The sequence below is a fragment of the Dryobates pubescens genome, chromosome 6 (assembly GCF_014839835.1).
Source record: "Dryobates pubescens isolate bDryPub1 chromosome 6, bDryPub1.pri, whole genome shotgun sequence".
Lineage (NCBI taxonomy): Eukaryota > Metazoa > Chordata > Aves > Piciformes > Picidae > Dryobates > Dryobates pubescens.
The window spans coordinates 36,025,231-36,046,580 of record NC_071617.1 but is presented as its reverse complement, the minus strand read 5'-3'; the positions used below and the strand labels follow the sequence as shown (position 1 = coordinate 36,046,580).

At 37.0% G+C, this 21,350-nt stretch overlaps 1 protein-coding gene across 1 annotated transcript in view; it reads left to right on the top strand.

Annotated features, from left to right (window-relative positions):
- Window positions 1–21,350, top strand: part of AKT3 (AKT serine/threonine kinase 3) — a 151,099-nt gene that overhangs the window by 114,058 nt on the left and 15,691 nt on the right. The window contains exons 10-12 of the mRNA XM_054162322.1: window positions 979–1,107; window positions 15,104–15,318; window positions 17,940–18,027. Coding sequence (XP_054018297.1) covers window positions 979–1,107; window positions 15,104–15,318; window positions 17,940–18,027 — 432 coding nt within the window. The remainder of the gene's footprint in view (window positions 1–978; window positions 1,108–15,103; window positions 15,319–17,939; window positions 18,028–21,350) is intronic.

Sequence of the window (21,350 nt, the reverse complement as noted above, 5' to 3'; positions counted from 1 at the left end):
GCATCTCCTTTGTATGACACTATTAGACTCATTAGGAAATGCATTCCTCTGAATTGTATTTCAGGCTTCATTCAGACTTACGGAGGCATGACTATGATTGTTGATATCTTCACTACACACATAATTAGAAAAAAAGCCAACATTTTTTGTTGAGAAAAGTTGTTCAGAAATACCATTTACTTGGTTTTAGTTCTAACTGTATTTAAAATATTGCTAATAAAAAACTTGTAAAATGATGTTAGCTGCGCTTTTTAGTTAAGCCTACAGTAAATACTGCAGTAGTTTTATATTGCTGTTCTTGAAGTAATTCATAGCAGGCTATATATTCTGTTTTAACATTTCAAAACAAGAAATATGTATTTAAAAAACAATGCAAAGCATACAAAGGTACTTATACACAATTCAAGAACAGTGTCTTTGCAAGTATACAAGGAGGAATTTGCCTTAGGGTTTTGTTTTTAACAGTAGCCTCTCTACATCCAATTTTGTCTGTTATTGAAAAGCTTATGTAAGATGCAGGTATTTTAAAGATTTGTGGTTATATATTAGCTGTTTCATGTCAATTTAGTAAATAAAATGCGTCTGGATAAATTAAGGTCATGTTACAGCAAATGAAATCTATGAGGTTTGACAAAATGCCAGCCAGGGTTGTAACCTTGAATTACTTGATTATATTTTAAGAATATTTAGAAAATTACTTTGCTTTGATTCTATGGAAGATGCAGTGCAACAAACTTGCAAAACTTCAGAATGAAAGACCACACTTTGATTGATCTGTGATTTATTGTTGTATTGAATAATTATTTAAATTTTGTAACAGTAAACACTGTTAAATGCTGGAATACAATAGATGGTGTAATTTAAAAAAATGAATTCTATTGCAAGCAATAAACCTGTATCACTTTTATGAATTTGATGTAATGCATCAGCCTGTCCTGTTAAGAAATACTAAGGGAACTTTTTTTCCTCAACATACAGTTAGAAAATCTAATGTTGGATAAAGATGGACACATAAAAATTACAGATTTTGGACTGTGCAAAGAAGGAATCACAGATGCAGCAACTATGAAGACATTCTGTGGTACTCCAGAATACCTGGCACCTGAGGTATGACTTAGAATATTTTATTGTAATAAAATGTAATTTTATTTTTTTTAATTTAATTTTTGCCTGTGAAGTTTGTGTGCTGAAAACTGTTCATTGTAGTAAAGAACTGATTAGTACAATGCAGTTGTTACTCAGAATTGTATGTACTGCTATTCCTTGTGTGATTGTATGTGTATTGATGCTGTGCTTACATTTAAAAAAGGCCTCTAATGTGCTTTTTCTTTATCATGTTTGCCTTCCTCTGTTAAAGTTTTTATTTTCCAATGATTTCTCCATCTGTCTGTCACTTGGAACATATGATTTTGCTTAACTGGGCTGTATAACTAGTGTTTATATAGCCTCAGTGGAGGCGAGGAGGAATAGGAAGGTACTGATTTTGCTGTTTTACTCAGACTCCCCAGTTGCAGCAAGAGGGATATTTTTTGCTAAAAACAGTTGAACTGGTTGAGGTGGGCACCAAAATGTTGCTGTTTGCTAGTACATAAGGAGAAGTAGCATCCCAGAGGATGCCACCCTGTCTTTACTATTAATTAGCACTCAGAGTGCCTAATATCTGACTTGGTGAGGACTGATAAAAAGATGGACATAAGGAGGTTGTTTTGGTTCCCTTTGCAGCTCTGGTTTGGTTACTTGAGAATCTGTTGTGGAAGCTCCAGTCACCCAAACGATCTGGTCCAGTATTAACGCTGACAGGTTGCCACTGATGCCTACTGAAAAAAAGCAAGGGAAACACTCTCAAAATTGTGGTTTTGTCCTCATTGGCTTCAGTCAGTGGTACTGATTATGGAGCTCATAATCAGTGCCATGTCATTCTGCCTCTCCTCTGGGGCTGCCAAGTGCCATTTAGGTTTTGATGTGAAAGATAGCGTTACTTTTTCACTTAATTCCAAGGATTCTGTGGAATTAGCCCATCCATTCTTGTCAGCATTGAAGATTGCTAATTGACATAGTATATGGCTGATACTAAGACAACTTTCTAGTCAATCTAAAGAGCTTACCAAGGCCCCTCATTCTTACCATTTGTTCTAAGGATTCTTCAAGGGATTTCCTACCTCTTTCATCAACTTGGCAGCACTAGAAAGTCTCTATTGCATATTGTCTTGGAAGGAGAATGTGAGTTAGTTTGAAGGGAGGACATTAGGAGACTTAATATTTTCTTTGGTAAGAAAATGTGCACTGCTGTGGATTCAGTTCCAAACAAGAATGTCAGCTTGGTTCTCCAAATGCTTTTTGAATCGTTTGAGTCCTGCTCATTATTCCATCTTCTTTGCAAAAGTTAGATTGAAGTTCCTTCCAACAGGAAAACAGAGTAGCTAAGCCAGGCAAAAGTGGATTTCCTCCTTGCCTGAGATTCTCTCAGATGAAGGTGTCCTTGTGGATCGATATGGAATTATTTCCCAAGGTCATTTCAAAATTACTCTTAATCAGAAAATAAGCATACCTGTTGCTGCATTTTCCTCACAAACCTTATGCTTCTGAGATCAGGGTAGTCCTTCCCACCCTCTGTTGAAAGGGCTCTTTCAGCTTATATTGAGGGGGCCTGGCCTTTCATATGTTATCTGAGACTGACTATAGTGATAGGTGGCAGATCCAGAAAAATGCCTCTGTCCATAAGAAGATCAAATGAATGGTGGGCTATAGGGCAATAGGGCAATGAGACTGCCAGGTTTTCATCTTTGGACCTAGAATTAATTTTCTGGACCATTGCTGATTTATGTTTTGTAACACCTACCTGAAAGTTTTATTCCACGCCTTCACCAAATGCTGTGCTGTTAGCAGTGATGTTCAGGACTTCTGGCTGGGCTGTCCACAGGTACATTCCCTTCTTGTTATCCTATTCTAGTCCTTCCCTGTTTCCTAATGCAGGTATTCTACAGTTTAAAGACTAAAATAGCATTGACGGTGCTTGTCTTATATCGTTATGTGCCAAGCATAAGAGATGATAAGGTATGAATTTGTCATCTAGGAAGAAAATAGTTGCTACTGTCAAAAACAGGACTTACCTATGTTTACAGTACATAGATGTGCAACTTGGTCAGAATTATTGAAGAGTAAGTAACTTTTTATTTGTGGAATTATGTAGTCTTTTGAGAATGATTTGGTTAGCTGACAGTTAGTGAAATTCCTTTGTCATCTACAGTATAACTAATCCAAGCTTCATTTGTCTAAAAGGGTTGGTTTTGTTCTTTGTTTTTGAGGAGCATAGTGGTAATACCTAGCATTTTTCTCCATTCTGAATCTGCAGTATTCCCCATTTGAAAGATATAAAATGTTTTGTTAGGAGTCTGTTTCCATTGATATCCTTCAAAACAACCTATCACATCAGAGATCATTGTGGTGTCAGAGAACAGACATATATCCAATAGGAAAAAGATGAATTATAGTCCCTTTTAGGAAATGCAGATGTATTCTTGAATTTTTTTTTCTTGAAAATACACAAAATATTTCTTTTGCAGTGGCAAAGGTAGAACAGGACCATATGTCTTTTCCAGACAGTATCACTTGCTTAATAAAGAAAGAATAAACTGAGAAAGTACTGTAAATATACCTGGCAGACACTTAAAAGCAGTTTGGATTTTGATAGTTTGCAGTTCATTGTGAAAGATCAAAGACCTGCTAATAAAGATACAGACCTCTACAGGCTTTCTTTAATACAACGTTCAGGAAATGAAGCTACTCGGGCAGAGAAATAAGAGTTCTTGTAGCTCTGATCATTTATAAAGGTAACTTCTTAGATTGCAGTTTCTGGGTTTCTGTATTTCAGTTCAAGTTCTCAGAACTAAATGTACAGTCCTAGTTATAGCAGGACAGTCACTTTGATACTAAGTTTTGGTGACATGTGGGGTGCAAGTTTAAAATACCAGAAACTAATTTTTAAGCTTTCAGTCTTTTTAAGAAGAGCAGAGAAGATGTTTTATCTATGAACAAGCCTGTATGGGACCTTTATGGATGATCATTCAAATGACTTTTCATAGATGTACAATGATATTTAGGTGTAGTCTAATAACAGGGGAACTGGTAGGACCTCATTAAATTTTATTAGCATAAAGCATAAAAGACCAGGCTAGATGGATGAATGCATTCCTATAAGAGCAGCAGTCTTTTATTTATTGTTTTTTAAAGTAGCAAGATAATGCCAACATAGTTTATGCAGTTACTATCACTTAAAGATACGACAATAAGTAAGACCCAAGTAGATTCATAGGCTTTGTTCATAGGCATAAGAAGGTCTGCATGTCTTACAACTTATTTTAAAATGAGACCAGTGGAGCTGAGGGAAATACTGTGATCAGTTACACAGTGCTGGTTTGGCAGCTATTGTCTTTTTTTTTTCCCTCCTTCCGGTGATCTTTCATTTAGAAAAGGCAGTGAGAGAGAGATCATATGTAATCAATTATTTGCCTGAGTTTCATCTCAGAGAAATGAAAGGTAAAAACTCTTTTATCAAGAAGCAACTGCTGTCTCTCCTCACTTTTCACATAATTTCTTACTTACAGCTTTTCTTTTAGGGAAGCGTATGGCATTAATGTAGGAATCCTCCAAAATCTAGAACTTGATCATCAAAGCTCAATGGCTGAATTTCAGCAAGAGGAAGCATGGTACCCTGTACTGCAGGCATGGTTATAGCATGAAAAAACCCTTCTCTCATGTTTACAGGAATTGAAATTGAATGTTCTAAGAAAGTTTTGGTATGTGCGGCTTACAAAATGTTGCAGTTGTTAGAAACAGAAAACAACATTTTGTCACAGATGCAGCTATACATTTATGTAATTCTTTTAATGCTTGCTTATATTGGATTGTAATAATTGCCAGAAGCAGTTTGGTAAAATTTTGGACTGAGAATATGGTGATCTGGCACCTAACTTGTCTGATATGAGTAGAAACTAAGTGATATATGGGCAGAGAGGGAACCAGTGAAATGCACTGGGACGGCGTAGCTTGGAAATGGGTGTTTCCAGGTTTTTATATTCATCATAGCAAAGCATTGTTTAAAAAGGGATTTTAATGCAGATAGAAGTATAGAAGTTGCAGTGCAAATGATACAGAACAGCTTCTTTAGGTGTGGGGAAACTACCACATTTAGTTTGCAAACAACTGAGGCAGGCCAATTGAGAGAGCTTAACTGAAGGGAGGATGTGAAAAGACCTGCATATTATACTACAAAAACATCTAATTTTGTGGGTAATACAGCCAAGGGACTCCCAAACCTTTTTTGTTTGTTTGTTTTTTTCCTTTGAATGGGAAAAGAAGACCAATATAAACTAATGCGCTCTAGATAGAGACAGTAGAGAAGGACTTCTATGTTAGTCTTGATCTTCCATCATGCTCGAGAGAATAAGTCTCAATCATATTTGGTTACCTCCGATGAAGATTTGTGAAGATTAATTGTTGGTGGCTTTTTGAGTTTATTTAGGGGAGGGTGGAGTTCCTGCTGTCATTGGGCTCCTTTTGATTTTGTTGATTTCTGTTAATTCTGGTTTTAGAGAAATTGTAATGACACACTCCACCAAATTGTCTATGCTGATAAAAGTCTGTTGGTGTGCAGGTTCATAATGGTTTTGCTAAAGACCACCTGTAGTGGTGTGCTGACAAGACAAAGTTTCATGTACAAAATTCACTTAGAGTAAGGTTAATATATTTTTGGAGGGTGAGAAGAAAGTTTGATTCTCTAGCTTTAGAACTATTTTGTTCTTTTCACATTAAAACTGTTTTAAGAAGTGTATTTATAAGCAAAAAATGCTTGCTGAAGCATAATAGACTTCTGAAGCAGATCTCTCCACCATTCAGCTTTTGTGCCTCAGTGGCACTTTGTGGTTACTTTGCACCTAGAAGCAGTATCTGCTGGGTTGTTAAGGAACTGCATTCTATTTCTGTGCATTTCTACCCTTGACTTGGTGTTTTTCGCTTCTCCAGCATTTCTGTGAGATTTCATACACCTGTGTAATTATGAGAGTCCTTTATTCCTTGTCCTGTCAGTTTGGAGGGCAGATACAGGCTGTGACTGTCCAGAAGTAGGCTTCTTGAGCATCTTATCCTGTGCCTCAGGCAACACTGTGCAGACAGACTCAGTCAAGATGAATGTGTGAACTTTTGTGGATATATTTCTGGATTTTGTTCCTTTCTTTGAATGTAATCTTTTTAAAGCTGAGCTAATTATGTAGTCTCAGTTTTACTGTTGAGTTAGAGTACCTGATCAACTTTCCAACTGTAAAACAGTTTGAAAATCAAATGCAGCTTACATGCAAGACCCAACAAAATTAGAAGTGTTAAGTACGTTTTGGCAGTTCACTTTTATTATGCCCAGTCCTCAAATGTACCAGCAGACAATCATCTGAATGTTAGTTATTTTTCACATGCTTATGTGATCACACAAAAAGTACATGCTAAAAAGAAGCAGATGGTGACAGATGGGGAAGGTTGAATAAGGTGGTTTTGGAAACCTAGAAAAATGCACTTCTGTAATAGTGTAAAAATAAAAATTCTTTGATCGCCAAGTTAGAATGAACAAAATAGAGTACCCCCTAACACCACCCCCCACCCCCTCCAAATTCACAACCCCCCACAAAAACCCCTTGACTGATAAAAAGAAACGGATCCTGTGAGTGTTCAATGTATATTTAAGAAAGTATGTTGTACACTGTTGTTTTGTCCAGGGATAGAACATTAATTTTTATCAGCCAGGGACTCGGAAAGATGGTAGTTGTATTCTTTCTTCCTTTCCAAACTATGTATTCAAATCAAATGTGTTCCATACTCAAAAGAATGCTGTCAAAAGGGTAATTCTAAAATTTAATTTAATAAATTTAATTTTAACACATATCATATTGGTAGTGTTGCAGAGTGTAATAATATTTTTCTTCTGATGTCACAAGAAAGATTTTTAGCCCTCTTATTACAGTGGTAAATAAATTGTGTGCAGTGGGGATACTCATATGGCTAGACATTATCTGTTACAGGCAGCATTACCTCTTTGTCATATAGACAAATATAGAACTAAGTTAAGTAGAGAAGATACAATAAACAAAAAGTAATCTTCTGTGTGTGGACTGCCACATCCAAGGATGTACCCTATGAGGATTGAAGATTCACTTATTCATTTGTATTAGTTGAATAGAGTCTTAACATTCATCTCTGTTGACTTACATAATTTAAAAAAAATCCATAAAATAATTCAAATATGAGCTATGTTTTACTCCATAAAATAAGAAGTGTCTATTCTAATGAATATTTAATTGGTAAGTTTTACCAACACTGATGCCATAAGTACTTTTTATATTAGAGTGTTTGCCTTAACCTACAGTATGAAGCATTATTGCCTTGGGGTGAAGCAGAATGCTTTGATTTTGGTTGTTTGCTTTTGCTTAAAACCAAAAAGCCCCAACTGCTGATAACTTGTTCTTCTTTCCCTGCAAGTATAGTTAGTATGCTCAGTACCTGAACACTGTAGTTAGGCTGTTGTGCTTTGTTTAACTGATTTTTTTTTTTTAGCCTCAAAAGTTCAAGTTTATTTACTCTCTGTTTACCTAGATGATTCATGCATAATATGATTCTTAGCAAAGGCACAATAGATTTTATTTTACCTGTGGAAATGTGGTTTAGTGTTGGCATGTGCTCTTCAACAGCTGTTTGTTGTGTATTTGGCTATGTTTTATTTCTGGGTGAGGACCAGTGGAGGGTGTGAGAAGCAATAGAGGTAATAGCATCTATGCCTGAAAATATTTTCCTTTCTGATTATGGGAGATTCACAGTGTGACATCTCTTCACACTACAACTCTAACTACTAAATTATTTTTTTAAAGGAAATGGAAAATCAAAAAAGTTGTTTAATCTTGAAATGCTAGAACCTTGTGAAAATTCAAGTGTGGTCTTTTTTCCCTTTTGTTATCAGTTATTACGTTTTAGTGTACCACATTGTGTCACCTTATGTTCCTAAGTCATCCAAAATGCTAGTGATTTTAATTTGGGTATTTTTGTCAGCTTGGTATTGGTTGGGATGAAACTGATGGAATGTGGATAAGGCAGGGTATCCACAGCAGAACATGTACAGAAGCTATATTAGCAAAAGACGTAGACTCATTCCTGAAACCAAACAATCAATGATGTAACAAGAATTCAAATATTCATGCAATCTGGTTAATCTCACCAGGTAAAAAAACTAAGTGTCCAAATGCAGTATCAAACTTCTCAAGGGGAAAGATGCAACAAATACGTAAAAGTAATAAAAAAAAAGACTAGAAAACAGATTAGCTCTATACTGTCCATAAGTTGTTGTATTCAAAACAGAACTTGAAAGCAGTGAGCAATTTTCTCATAAACCCCTTATTTATTTTTTTAGTAGAACAAATAAGAATGACAATTCTTCCAAAGACTGTCTCAGTAACATGCTTGAAGCATTTTTCATTAATTTTCATTTAATCAATGCAGACATTATTTTCATCTCAGCAAAAGCCTTGAATTTTTCTGAGAGTAATGAAGTGTAAACTAAAGCTCAACAAATGCTGTTTAACATCAGTAAAAATTCAGAATCATTTCAGGAAGAATGAGCAACCAGAAAGAAATACTAGAATATTATAATTCTTTATTGCTTCTTGTATGTTTTGCATCTTATGGCAGTGTATGCCATGGAGACTACTGCTAGTGCAGTGATAATACGGATACGAACAGGTCTGCAGTTTTTTCTTCCAAAAGTAGAGTTGTGAGAGGCGAGTGTCATCTTTCTGTAGACTTAAAGGATTTTTTTCCTTTTACTTGCTGTCTTCTTTGAAAGGTTTGTGTTAATTCTACACCAGAGGTATTTTAGCTTTCTGGCTTAGGGTGTTAGGTGTTTGTTTTTTTCCTATTGAATAAATTTTACTTTTGAGGTGTCTTTTTAATGTGATGTAATTATTTTCTTGGAGTTTTGTTTTGTTTTACTTCTGTTGGTTTTTCTTTCCAGGGTTGCCATTGACTTCTTACAGTCCTTTATTAGAATACTTTTTTCATGTGCAATAGCTTAACCTTTTCCTTTTTTCTTTTTTTTTTTTTTTTTGCTAAATTGTAAGTCATACTGAAGCCAGGGTCCCTTGTAAGAGCTTAAATTCATTAATGAATATTACATGCTCTTTGCTCTAGGAGGCTTTACTTAATTGACATTTATACCAGAATGTACCATTTCTCATGCAGCACATGTGTCAGGAAATGCCTTTTTTTTTTTTTTTTTTAAGACTGCACAAATCTGGGTAAGATAGGGAAAATCTCCAGCATGTATAAGGGGGATTGTAAGCATTAGGACCATAAGTAAAATAGTAGTATAAGCCAGCTACAAAATGGAGAAAAACTACTTGCAAAAATTAGAGCAGTAACAGAAAACTTTCTTCTTGGCTTAGTTCTCAGGTATCCAGTTCCCAGGGTATCTATAACCCTGACGTTTTGTCTTTCCAGCCCCTTCTAATAAAAGCAATGACAATTTTCTCGTTGTTGTAGGTCCCAAATTGAAAGAAAGATGTAGCAAATATACTTTTAAACTTTTGTTGAATAATATGTGGGTGAGTATTTGTTAGCGGACCAACAACTGTAGCAGTAAAAATGTGTGAAGGCTTACCAGGAATGCTTAAGGAACATACACTCCACCTGAACTGTAAGGTTAATTGAAAGCAGTTTTCTCCCCTTAATTTAATAGTACTTCAGTGTACCCAAGTTCTCAGTTTTCTTTCACAACATAGGTGTGCAGACAATTTGTTTAGATATTTAAATATTTTCCCATCTGTTCTGTAAAAATTTTTGATTGAGCAACAAGCTATTTGTAATGTCCTGTCAGAATGTCTATATCCTAATATATTAAGGGAAATGGTAAGTAAGTAAAAAATGTAATTGCTTTTCAAATAAGTTGCCTTGTTTATCTAGCACAAAGAATGGAAGCAGTATTTTGATATTGTTCTTTTAAAGATAAAACCCAGTGCTGGCAACCCTTTATAGAAGACTGACAATGAATTGTATGAAGCCTTTCGTGCAGCAAGGTCATTGCTAAATTTGTGTGCATTTTCAGAGTTCAGAAGTTAGAGCGACTAACTATCATTTAAAGGTCTGTGAGAAGTATATTTCTTGGTTGTGTGTAAATTTCTGCTGGGTAACCAAAAAGATTCTAGAGGCTGGTCATCAGAGATGCTTTGTTTCAAGAAAATACAGTAAAAACAGAATTAAGGAATTTTTCTCAGTTTATGTCTGAGGCAGTCACACTTTGTCCAGTATTCTGTGACTAGTGAATTATCAGAGAACACCCATTTCACTGAAGGCAAGAGGAAATGCATAACTGATGTAAGATGGTCACAGACTTCACCTGTTAGAGTGCTGGCTAACCTTCTTAAAAAAAAATAGTTTTCACAGAATCTTGTAAAAGCATTGTATGTGTTTGTATTGACTTCTCTTGAATGACTGTTTTAATAGATTGCTTCCTAACTTTCTGCCCCAAGCTTTTTGTAAATAAGAATGTGCAGATATGTCTCAAGTTGCTGCCTCCCCCAAAACTTGCAACTCTAGCTACTGAAGAAGTAAAGAGACAATAAAAGATATCTTTTCACTGGTTTTCACCATGAAAATTAAATGGACATCAAATTCTGTGGACCTATATTAGGCTTTTGAGGAAGTGATGTACTTAAAGCAAAGGACAACCTAAAGATTGAAACCTACAACCATTGGGGAACTAAAGGAAGTCTATTTAATAGATTTTATCTTCTGGGAAACAGAAAACTTCCAGTGGTACTAACAAATTTAAATAAGTATTTTTGAGTCTGAGATACTGGACTTTTCAGCAGTGGGGAATAGTGTTAGAGAATTTCTTTTTCATAAATAAATGCAAATACAAGAATAATTTTTTCATCTGTGGTTACTTGTCAGCAAAAACTGTTATGTGTGAGGGACAAACAATTGAGTTACTGTGATCTCAGCAGCCGTGAGTATGTTTGTGCCATCTTAGTCATCACAAAGGCAAAGTTCAGGCTGTGAACTGAATTTTTTATTTTGTATGTAGTGCTTGATGGTCTTTCCTCTGTGTTTGAAGCACTATCCCATCATACACTTGGTCATTGCTGATAATACTTTCCAGAAATCCCAGTGTGCAGAGACAGTGGAGTTACTAGAGAATACTTTGTATTCCCTTGTTACAACTGGCTACTCCAGATATATCAGTGTATTTAAAAAGAGTTGAGTTGCCTTTTGACCAGAATACTGCTGAAAGTTTGAAGGTAACTAGATAATTTTCCCTTAACTGAAATGATTAATATGATCCAGTGCCCCTAAAATATCTATAAAAGTACTTGCATGTGCCTGGAAGCAGATGCTTGACTGATATTTCTTGCTTGTTAGAAAGTGTGGATATTACTTAACCTCTATCATGTTTCCTTAAGACTGAAAAATACAAACTCAAGTAGCAGCTCTGTAAGTGATTTTTAAACCCAGGTTGTGTCTTCTTACTGCAGATTTAGGTGTATGTTTGAGAGGAGCTTCAACACCTGTCAAAATGAGTTTATGACTACTTTGGAACCCTGTTATACTGCTGGCATGCTTTAGACATTTCTCTACAGGTTGGGAAAAGAACCAGGCCCTTAACCTTTCCATTAAGGAAGCACAGCTATTGCATCTGTCTGGGTGTGCAGGAGTCAGTGCAGTCAGTGTAACTTCTGTGGCCTTACTTTGGGGCAGAGTTAGTTTGACACTGCATCCAATGCTGCCTGCCCTGGTGTTCTCACTTGTGCTACTACAGCTGTTCATGTGGCTTAGGCCAGAAAACTTGATGAAAATAACGTGGGGAAAACTTTTATTTCCCTTGTTTTTCCTAGTACTGGTCTACTCTCTGATGCAGTGTGTTACATAGTTTTGGTAAGGTAAGGTAAGCTGTGAAAATGTGTCATTTTCTTGAGCAGTGTCACTCCTCACAACCAAAGGAGGCATTTCTGAAAGCAGGTATCCACCTTACGGTAGGAAAAAGAATGAATTATTCATAAGTACAAAGTCTGCAGCTGTGTGTCATGTTCATTTTAGCACTGAATTGAAGCTTTCTTGACCTGTGTTCTGTGTAATTAAAACCAAATCCCTCAAATCCAAGAACTGTTTGAAAAGGATTCTGTAATGCTAGGGCAGTGGCTATATACATGGTCTCATGCCTGCCCTAATTGTATGGATTTGTTTGTAGGAGCTGCTGGACACTAGCACTTCCACTGATTTGTCACAGTCTACAAATCCTGGAATTTCTTAACACATAAGAAGTAGAAATGACTTAAAATAAGTGTGTGTATTTGCTCTGAACGCATTGTGCACCATCTAATTACATTTACGTTAGAATAAGTTGAGATGCATTTTGCTTTATTTACACTATTTTCAGGCTCTTTTCCTTTTGCCTAAATGAAACGTTTTGATGCTCTTGCTTGTCTGGCTGGCTGTAAACCAGGTATTTAAACAAGAATAAAGAGTTGCCAGTTTTGCCAGCTGGGGATGAGAACCCGGCTGGTGATACGCGGGTTCGGGAGGCAGTTAATCCAGCTTTTATGCTTTTTTATGATTTTATGTAAAAAGAGGTTAAAAATCACATTTGGCTCTTTCTTTCTACCACTGTTTTGTTGCTGTTGTGGGAATGCAGCAAAAGGTTGCTCATACTTTTTATTATTATTAGGTAAAGTCCCGCATAAATTAGGTAAAGCCCCAGACACATTTTGCTTTAGCTATTGGCCGTGTGATTTGCCTTGTTCCGAGAATGATACGCTCTATCTTCCTGTTGCCTTTCATAATCACGCATACAAACCATACCTTAACTTACTTGTACAAAAAAGATATACCACTGCCTTGCGATTTTATATATTTTGCTAGCTTCAGAAGAAAAGGTCAGGTAACTGTGCAGATAAGAAAAATAGCAACAGTGCTGATAGGTATAGCAGAAAAATACAGAATGCTTTTACTCTGTGGCAGAAGAAATGGTGATTTAAAAACAGGCATCACAGATTTCTTATAGTTTTTCAGCAAATATCTTGCAATATGCTCAAACTCATAAAACATTTAATTAATTTTAAAATGCAGGAGTTATTTTAGTTAGTTTTGTCAAATATACGTATTCTGATAATTTGTTGTATTTTACACTTTCCAAAATTTCACCCTTTATTTGGAAATATCAATGATATAATGAGTCTGTGTGTTTTGGCACAGTTGTAAACAGTATGTGTTAACGTGTTAATATTTATGATTTTTTAATCTTATATACACCAGAGGGATTTTTAATACTCTTCTTTTTTGTCGTGTTTCTCCCACTAATCCTTACGGACAGTGAAAGACGGGAATTACTGTGGGATTGTTAAAATTGCTGTACTGGATCAGACTGCATTTTCTTTCTGCTAATAGCATTTACCAGATACTTCAGGGCAGGGCTGGGTTTACTGGGGGAGAAAAAGAAGAGGCAGCTATCCTTGTTAGCACTGGCTAGGGTAGTGCCTGTGTCCTATGATGTGATCCTGGCCGCTTAGTGCCCTCAGATGGGTGAGGACTGTGCCCCTGTTTCAGAGGAAATTGCTGGAAGTCATCTTACACATTTTAAACAATCATAAGATAATGTACTCACTGAAGAAGGTTCTATATGTAATCTGTTAGAGGTTGCCTTACTTATTAAAGCCTGGAAGCTTTGCTACACATCACCAGATTTTCACTACCATATATCTAAATGACTCTTCCTGTATGTTTGCTTAGTATTTGAATCTGGGTAAGCTCTTCATGGTGCTTGTTGCATGTGTCTGTGTGTTGTAAAAAGTATTTTATGTGGATTATTTGTTGTTGTTTGGTTGGTTGGTTTTGGTTTTCCATCTTTTTAAAAATCACTTATAAGTGCTGCCTTTCAGATTCTGCCTTTTATTAATATAGAACAATTCTTTATAATGAGTTACCTAATTTTTTAGAAATATAGTTCAAACCTATTCGTTGCATTTCTTTGATCTTCCTGTTTATTATTTAAGCATTAGGTTTTTTGCTTGAAGATTTTTTGTCTCTGCAGCAATTTGACACATAAAATTACAGTGCCTTCCATAACCATTTATGAATTTCTCACTGTTGTGTCTTTTTTACATGAAAGCAGATGATCTTCTATAAATCCACAAAAATTGGGATGATCCGTGTGTACGTTCAGCAGCCTTCCATTTCCTTTTTGCTTATGGTTTCATTATAGGCTTATGCTGCTGCTATGTTGGCTCCATTTAATATGAAGATGCATTAGTGTCAATACATACTGCTTAGATTCCTTATTCCAGCTCTGAGGCTTCTGGGGGAATCACTGTAGAGTATCTTCTTTCTAGGTACACAACATTGGAGGCATTATGTTAACAAATTATCTAAACGTTACATTCCTATTATCATACAGAGTATCATAGTAAACATATTGTCATATAAACATTGTCATAATTCTTTGTATTAGCACAGTTCACCTGTTTGGACTACTTCATGGAACATAATGAAACTCTCAGGAGAAATATGTTGAGGACTTCTAATATAAACAGACTTCATAAAGAAGCTAAGCTTATTTTAGTAAGATTAAAGTGTTTCTAAATTTGAGACTTTGTACTTACAGGTGGGGTAAAGGGAAGGGAAGTGACTGAGCAAAGAGATGCTTCACTTCTTCCAGAAGAGCGCTAACTGAGGGAATAGTGCCCGTAGATACTGTTCCTTCCTAAAGCTGTGCATACTCTGAATGGGGTGGTAGAGGCCCAAGAAGAGAGTGAAATGCAGTTGTGATAATTTTCAGCAGGTTGTTTGTGTTTTTTTATTTTGCTTTTAGCAGTGTAGTCCCTGGTATACCTTAGCTTTCAGCCAGTTCAGGTGTGTGTCTGTTGCACAATTTCTCGTATTGAGCCAAGTCTGGCAGTCCTTGTTAGCACACTGTGAGAATAAAGTCTTGGAAACACATTCATATAGAGATGCATCAAACACACTGAAATGATCATGTCTGAAATAATGCAAGTCTTACAGCTGGTTTTGGTTTCTGTCTTAGGTGTTAGAAGATAATGACTATGGTCGTGCAGTGGACTGGTGGGGATTAGGAGTTGTCATGTATGAAATGATGTGTGGAAGATTACCCTTCTACAATCAAGATCATGAGAAACTATTTGAACTGATACTAATGGAAGACATAAAATTTCCTCGAACTCTGTCTGCAGATGCAAAATCATTACTATCAGGCCTACTGATAAAGGATCCAAATAAGCGGTAAGTGAAATTACTTGGGTACACAGGCATAATAAGTAATTATACTGGGTAATGTGAAAATAGGCTGGTGATGCCTGGTCTTCCTGGCTGATGGACCTGTCAGCTACAGGAAACTGTCATAAGGAGCCATGTAATCTCAGATTCCCACTTTTTCAATAAAGCAATGATATGCAAAGTAAGTCTAAGAAACTGGTTAAAAACCACATGGTATAGAACACTTTTAAAGTCATTCACAGCAAACAGGGATCTTCTCAGGTTTAGACTGTGTGCTGGAACAAAGGGAAAGCTCCGAACTGTTTTTCAGAGTATGACTAACCCTGAGTTGCCTGTAGCGTCTCATGAAGACTACAGCACATTTGGTTAGAGAAGTGATCGTGCCAGAAGACATGTATAGACAGCCACAGATGAATTTTATCAGGATACATAAATAAATCACACAATACACTAAGAAAACTAGTCACTTGTTAAAGAATACACCTTGTGACTGAAATTTAAATACAGTGGTTTGAAAACAAGTATAACCTACCTGCTGCCTGTGCCCTTTTGTGGTGGGCTTTTCCCTGTGAGATTGTTGCCTGGGAGAGCTGTTTTCCCATGGCTCCTGCACCGGACCAGCAATGTCGAGTCTTCCGTGGTTCTAAATCAGATCTTTGTAAATCAGTGAGATATGTCTTTAGATCCCTCATTTAGATTCCCCAGATTTCTGTTATGTGCATGAATGCTTCAGGCACTCTTCTGTCTGTCTCTCTTCTCTAGTTCTCCTTCATCCTTACATTTGTTCTCAAATTTTTTTGGTAGTGGGCATTGCTTGCGGGCACTCCGGGCAGGACTGGTTGCAAAGTCTATCTGGAGTATTTGCTGTTATGCATCCAAGTACAGCAGCCAGAACAATGCAAGTAGTCAGCCTTTCTTCTGCTGCCCACCATGCCTGTTTAACTGAAATTACTGTATACAGTAAAAGCAAACTTTGACCAACCAGCCAAATACATGGAGAGTAAAGTAAAAATGTGTTCCTTTAGCAACTCCTAATGCATACTAACCTCCAAACAGTCTGACCTATGAAATATATTAACTTTAGAACTAAAAATATACTTCCTTGTAATTAATCTTTACAGAAGGAAGTCTTTACAGATGTAAATTTAGAAGATTATTGATATCCAAGTTCTGGTGTTAGCTAATGCTAAATAGAGTGGGAGCACAGAAGTTTAAGTGCAACTCAGCTTTCTCTGAGCAGCTGGATGGGAGGATGTTGAGAGACATCTGGAGAATGCCAGCTAACTGGGATGCTTTGCAGAAATGCGGGGAATTTTGCAATGAGTAGTTGAGAAACAAAGGGGAATACAGCTCCAGAATATTTGGCAGCAGGGTAATACCAATACAGATTCTCTTTCTTGATTGTGGAAATCATTGCTCTTTGCAATAAATACTTCAGAGAGGAATTTAACTTGCTTAAAATGTTGCTTTTATAATTTTTCTTTATATCTTTACCAGATCCTTTTAATGAAACATAAACTGTTTGTGTCACTCTTTTTGTCAGTATTTCACATGTATGGGCTGCTTGTTCTGTTAAGAGTAGGATTTTGTTCTGTTGCAACTTCTTTGTTAGACCAGCAGAATAGCTAGTCTCAAGAAGGTAGGTGAGAACTGAGCAGACCTGAACGTCCAAGTGCTGTTGAAAGAGGCAGAGGTTCACTTCACTGAAAACATGCTTCTTTCTGCACCAACAGCAGCAGCTCAAGGGAGCTCACTAAACTGGTTGAGTCAAATTTCATTTGCTAATGCAACAAAAAATGGCACATTCTTTCTAATTTTTTTCATTGTGGGGTTAGTTTTCTTCCAGGCTAGTGAGCTGACTCAGTTCATGGTTGTAAGTAGGATTGATGCTGTAGATGCCAGTGAGAGGGGAAGAGGTATGGGCAGAAATGAGACCCTCCTCTTTTGGCGGCATCACTCTCTTCTGTGAGCTCAAATTGCCTTGGCCAAGTTCACCTAAAATAGGTGGAATTCACTTCCTAAGATGACTGACGAGACAGAGTCTGGCTTTGGCAAGGTATGGGCCACAGTGGATAATGTGGTTGTTTCCAATGGCCTTGAAATAACTTTCTCAGCAGGCCTACATTTTATTAATTTCTACTAATTTTTTCAGATTGAGACTTATGGTAATTCATTAATTGTTACAGTATCTAGATGCAACAGCAGCAAACACTGTATAAAAAAGATGTATGATGCTATTGATTCAGTGCCTGGTACTTCCTTGGCAAAATTGTTGATTTGTCAGCAGGTTTGGGTTTGGGTTTTAATAGTGCCAGAATGTTAGTTAGTCTTTCAATAAAACTGAACATAAGTATGTTTTTAAAATGAATAAATTATTTAAAAAGCTTCTGATGGACAACAATGAACACCGTAGTTTGAATAATGAAATAGACTAGACTGTGATGTGGATACCTCTGCTATCACATTTTCTCACCTGAATTCTTATTAAACAGGTGAGCATGACATATTAAATGGATGAGAATTGTTCCCAGATAGTTACAAACAAATGGTCACTTTTCCAACCATTTCAGTAATTTAATCTCCCTTCAAGAATAACCCTTGTTTCATGTTTTTCCCACTCTCTTTAGACTTGGTGGAGGCCCAGATGATGCAAAAGAAATCATGCGTCATAGTTTCTTTGCTGGAGTAAACTGGCAAGATGTATATGATAAAAAGGTATGTCTTTATGTGACACAATAGTCTGGCTTCTGCAAGGTGATTTAACTGATAGTTATAGGACTGCAGCTCTCTGAAATGGGTCATGTTTTCCTTTGCAACTTTCTGTGTTAATAATGAATTAATTATTCTGAACTAGGAGTGCTTACTTAATTTTTCTTTTTTTTTCAGTAATGTTTTTGCAAACCAACCTAAACTCAGCAAAGACTTGTATTTTATTATGCAAATAGCCAGAACTTTTCCTCTCATTTTTTCTTCATGGGCCTTCAAGAGAAAAATCGTTGTATGACTAAAGACAGTGTGATAAAATGCAATGGAGGTTTATGCTGAATTGTCTTTTTATAATTGGAAGAGACTCGTAACAAAAATGTACTTTATGATTGTTTTTATTTAAGTAGAAATCATTTTCAAACTTAGTTTTAAAGAAATAGCTAAGAAAGTTAAAATAGCGTTGAAACGCTGAGCCAAAACAGCTTGTGGAGAAAGCAAGTACTGGGAATTCAACTGGAACAGTTTTTTCTAAATCCAGTCCTGTTTCTGTAATGATCAATATTTTTGGGATGATTTTAGAAAATGAATGTGTCTTACTCAGTAGTGCAACTTCAATTTGACTTGAGTTGTTTTATACACAGAAGCTGATTTTATCTTGGTAGTTGTGTTAAGAATTTACTTGTTGCTGTAACCCTCCTCTGTTTTGATAACGTGGTGGGCTTTGGCTTTTTTTTTCCTTCTCATCTGTCTTGCATTGTTAATCTGCCACTTGAGCTGCGTGGTTTCAGAAGGTAGATTTTTCTCCTCTTTTTTGCTTTGTTCAAATAGAAGGAAAATGGAAGACATCTGAATGAGCAGAATATGTTTATGCTACAATGTCAATGATACAAACTGCTTTTTCAGTTGTTGTTGAACTGGAATTTCAAAAATGTGTGGTTGTTGGTGTGGTACTTCTCTGACAAATACCAAAATCGAAATAAGAACCTGTATGTGATGATACAAAATATGGTACTCTGAAGTTACTTGATACAAGTGTGATTTTTCCCTGGCGGCATCATGTGCTTTCAAGAAACTCTAAAATAAGTAAGCAGAGCAAGTATATTATTCAGGTTGGTGGATGACCTCGACCACTGGTTGGTTGTATAAGGAGATTGTGGAGAAGCACTTGGAGCATAAAATTGAAAAATATAAATTGAGGACCTTTATGAAGTTTGGAAAAAAATACTCCAACAACCAACCAACCGACCGACCAAATCACCAAAAGGAAGGGCAGGTCCTGCCTGACCAACCTGATCTTCTGTGATCAGGTGACCCACCTGGTGGATCTGGGGAAGGCTGTGGATGTAGTCTACCTGGACTTCAGCAAGGCCTTTGACACCATCCCCCACAACAAACTGCTGGCCAAGCTGTCAGCCCAGGGCTTGGACAGCAGCACTCTGTGCTGGGTCAGAAACTGGCTGGAGGGCTGAGCCCAGAGAGTGGTGGTGAATGGTGCCACATCCAGCTGGCAGCCAGTCACTAGTGATGTCCCCCAGGGATCAGTGCTGGGCCCCATGCTCTTTAATATCTTTATTGATGATCTGGATGAGGGCATCGAGTCCATTATCAGTAAGTTTGCAGATGACACCAAGTTGAGGGCAGGTGTTGATCTGCTGGAGGGTAGGAGAGCTCTGCAGAGGGACCTCGACAGGCTGGACAGATGGGCAGAGTCCAACGGCATGAGATTTAACACATCCAAGTGCCGGGTTCTACACACTGGCCGCCACCACCCCATGCAGAGCTACAGACTGGGGTCAGAGTGGCTGGAGAACGGCCAGGCAGAGAGGGACCTGGGGATACTTGTTGATAGTAGGCTGAACATGAGCCTGCAGTGTGCCCAGGCAGCCAATAAGGCCAATGGCATCCTGACCTGCATCAATAACAGTGTGGCCAGCAGGAGCAGGGAGGTCATTCTGTCCCTGTACACTGCACTGGTTAGGTCTCACCTTGAGTACTGTGTCCAGTTCTGAGCCCCTCAGTTTAGGAAAGATGTTGAGTTGCTGGAACGTGTCCAGAGAAGGGCAACAAGCTCGTGATGCGTTTGGAGCACAAGCCCTATGAGTAGAGGCTGAGGAAGCTGGGGTTGCTTAGCCTGGAGAAGAGGAGTCTTAGGGGAGACCTTATTGCTGTCTATAGCTACCTGAAGGGAGGTTGTAGCCAGTTGGGGCTGGTCTTTCTCCCAGGCAACCAGCAGCAGAACAAGAGGACACAGTCTCAAGCTGCACCAGGGGATGTTTAGGCTGGATGTTAGGAAGAAGTTCTTCACAGAAAGAGTGATTAGCCACTGGAATGGGCTGCCCAGGGAGGTGGTGGAATCACCATCACTGGAGGTGTTTAGGAAGAGACTTCATGGGGTGCTTGGTGCCACGGTTTAGTTGATTAGGTAGTGTTGGATGATAGATTGGACTCCGTGATTTCAAAGGTCTTTTCCAGCCTCGTCTATTCTATTCTATTCTATTCTATTCTATTCTATTCTATTCTATTCTATTCTATTCTATTCTATTCTATTCTATTCTATTCTAAAATTGATCTGATTGCAGTGTGTTAGGAGTGGGTGAGAAAGGAAAAGCTGTTACTTTACTCTTGCTTTATTGAAAAAAGATGTCTTAATTATTTTATATTAGAAATAGAGGTTTCAGTTCTACACTGTGTTCAGCATCATATTTAGTTAAGAAAACACAAGATATTCTTAATTTTTAAGTACATACTTTGAGTCCTTGCAAATCAACATGACAAATGTCTTTCAATCAAGATCTTATTCTGAGATATGAAAATAAAAGAAGGCATTTTGTAAGTAAATGTAAATGTGTATGTATAACATTATATAAAATTATATAAATTCATATAAATATATTTAAATACATAAAGATATAAATGCAAGTAGTTTTGCTTTTGTGCTCATGGAGGGGATATGGTTTATTGGAGCATTATAACTGGTGAAATTGTAGTCATTCAGTGATTAGTCTGTCCACTCTTGCTTTGAGAAACTAAATTTGCCAGCAGAAAAATTAATTGAATTTCCTCAGCTGAACTTCAAGGATCATAGGAACTGCTTTTGTGCAGTACTGACACACAGTGTGCTCTTTATGGAAAAATAACTCATGGAGGTTACTTCTGACAGCATCTTTTTCTGTTCAATTAAAAAGTAGGTTTGTTCCTATGATAAAACCATTTGTCTGGTTGGTTAAAATACCCAGTTGTTCCTTCTGAAGACAGTCTTATGCAGAATGTAAGACTGTGCTCTGAAACATAAACTTCAAACATAATAATAAGGTTAATGAACATTCACTGAG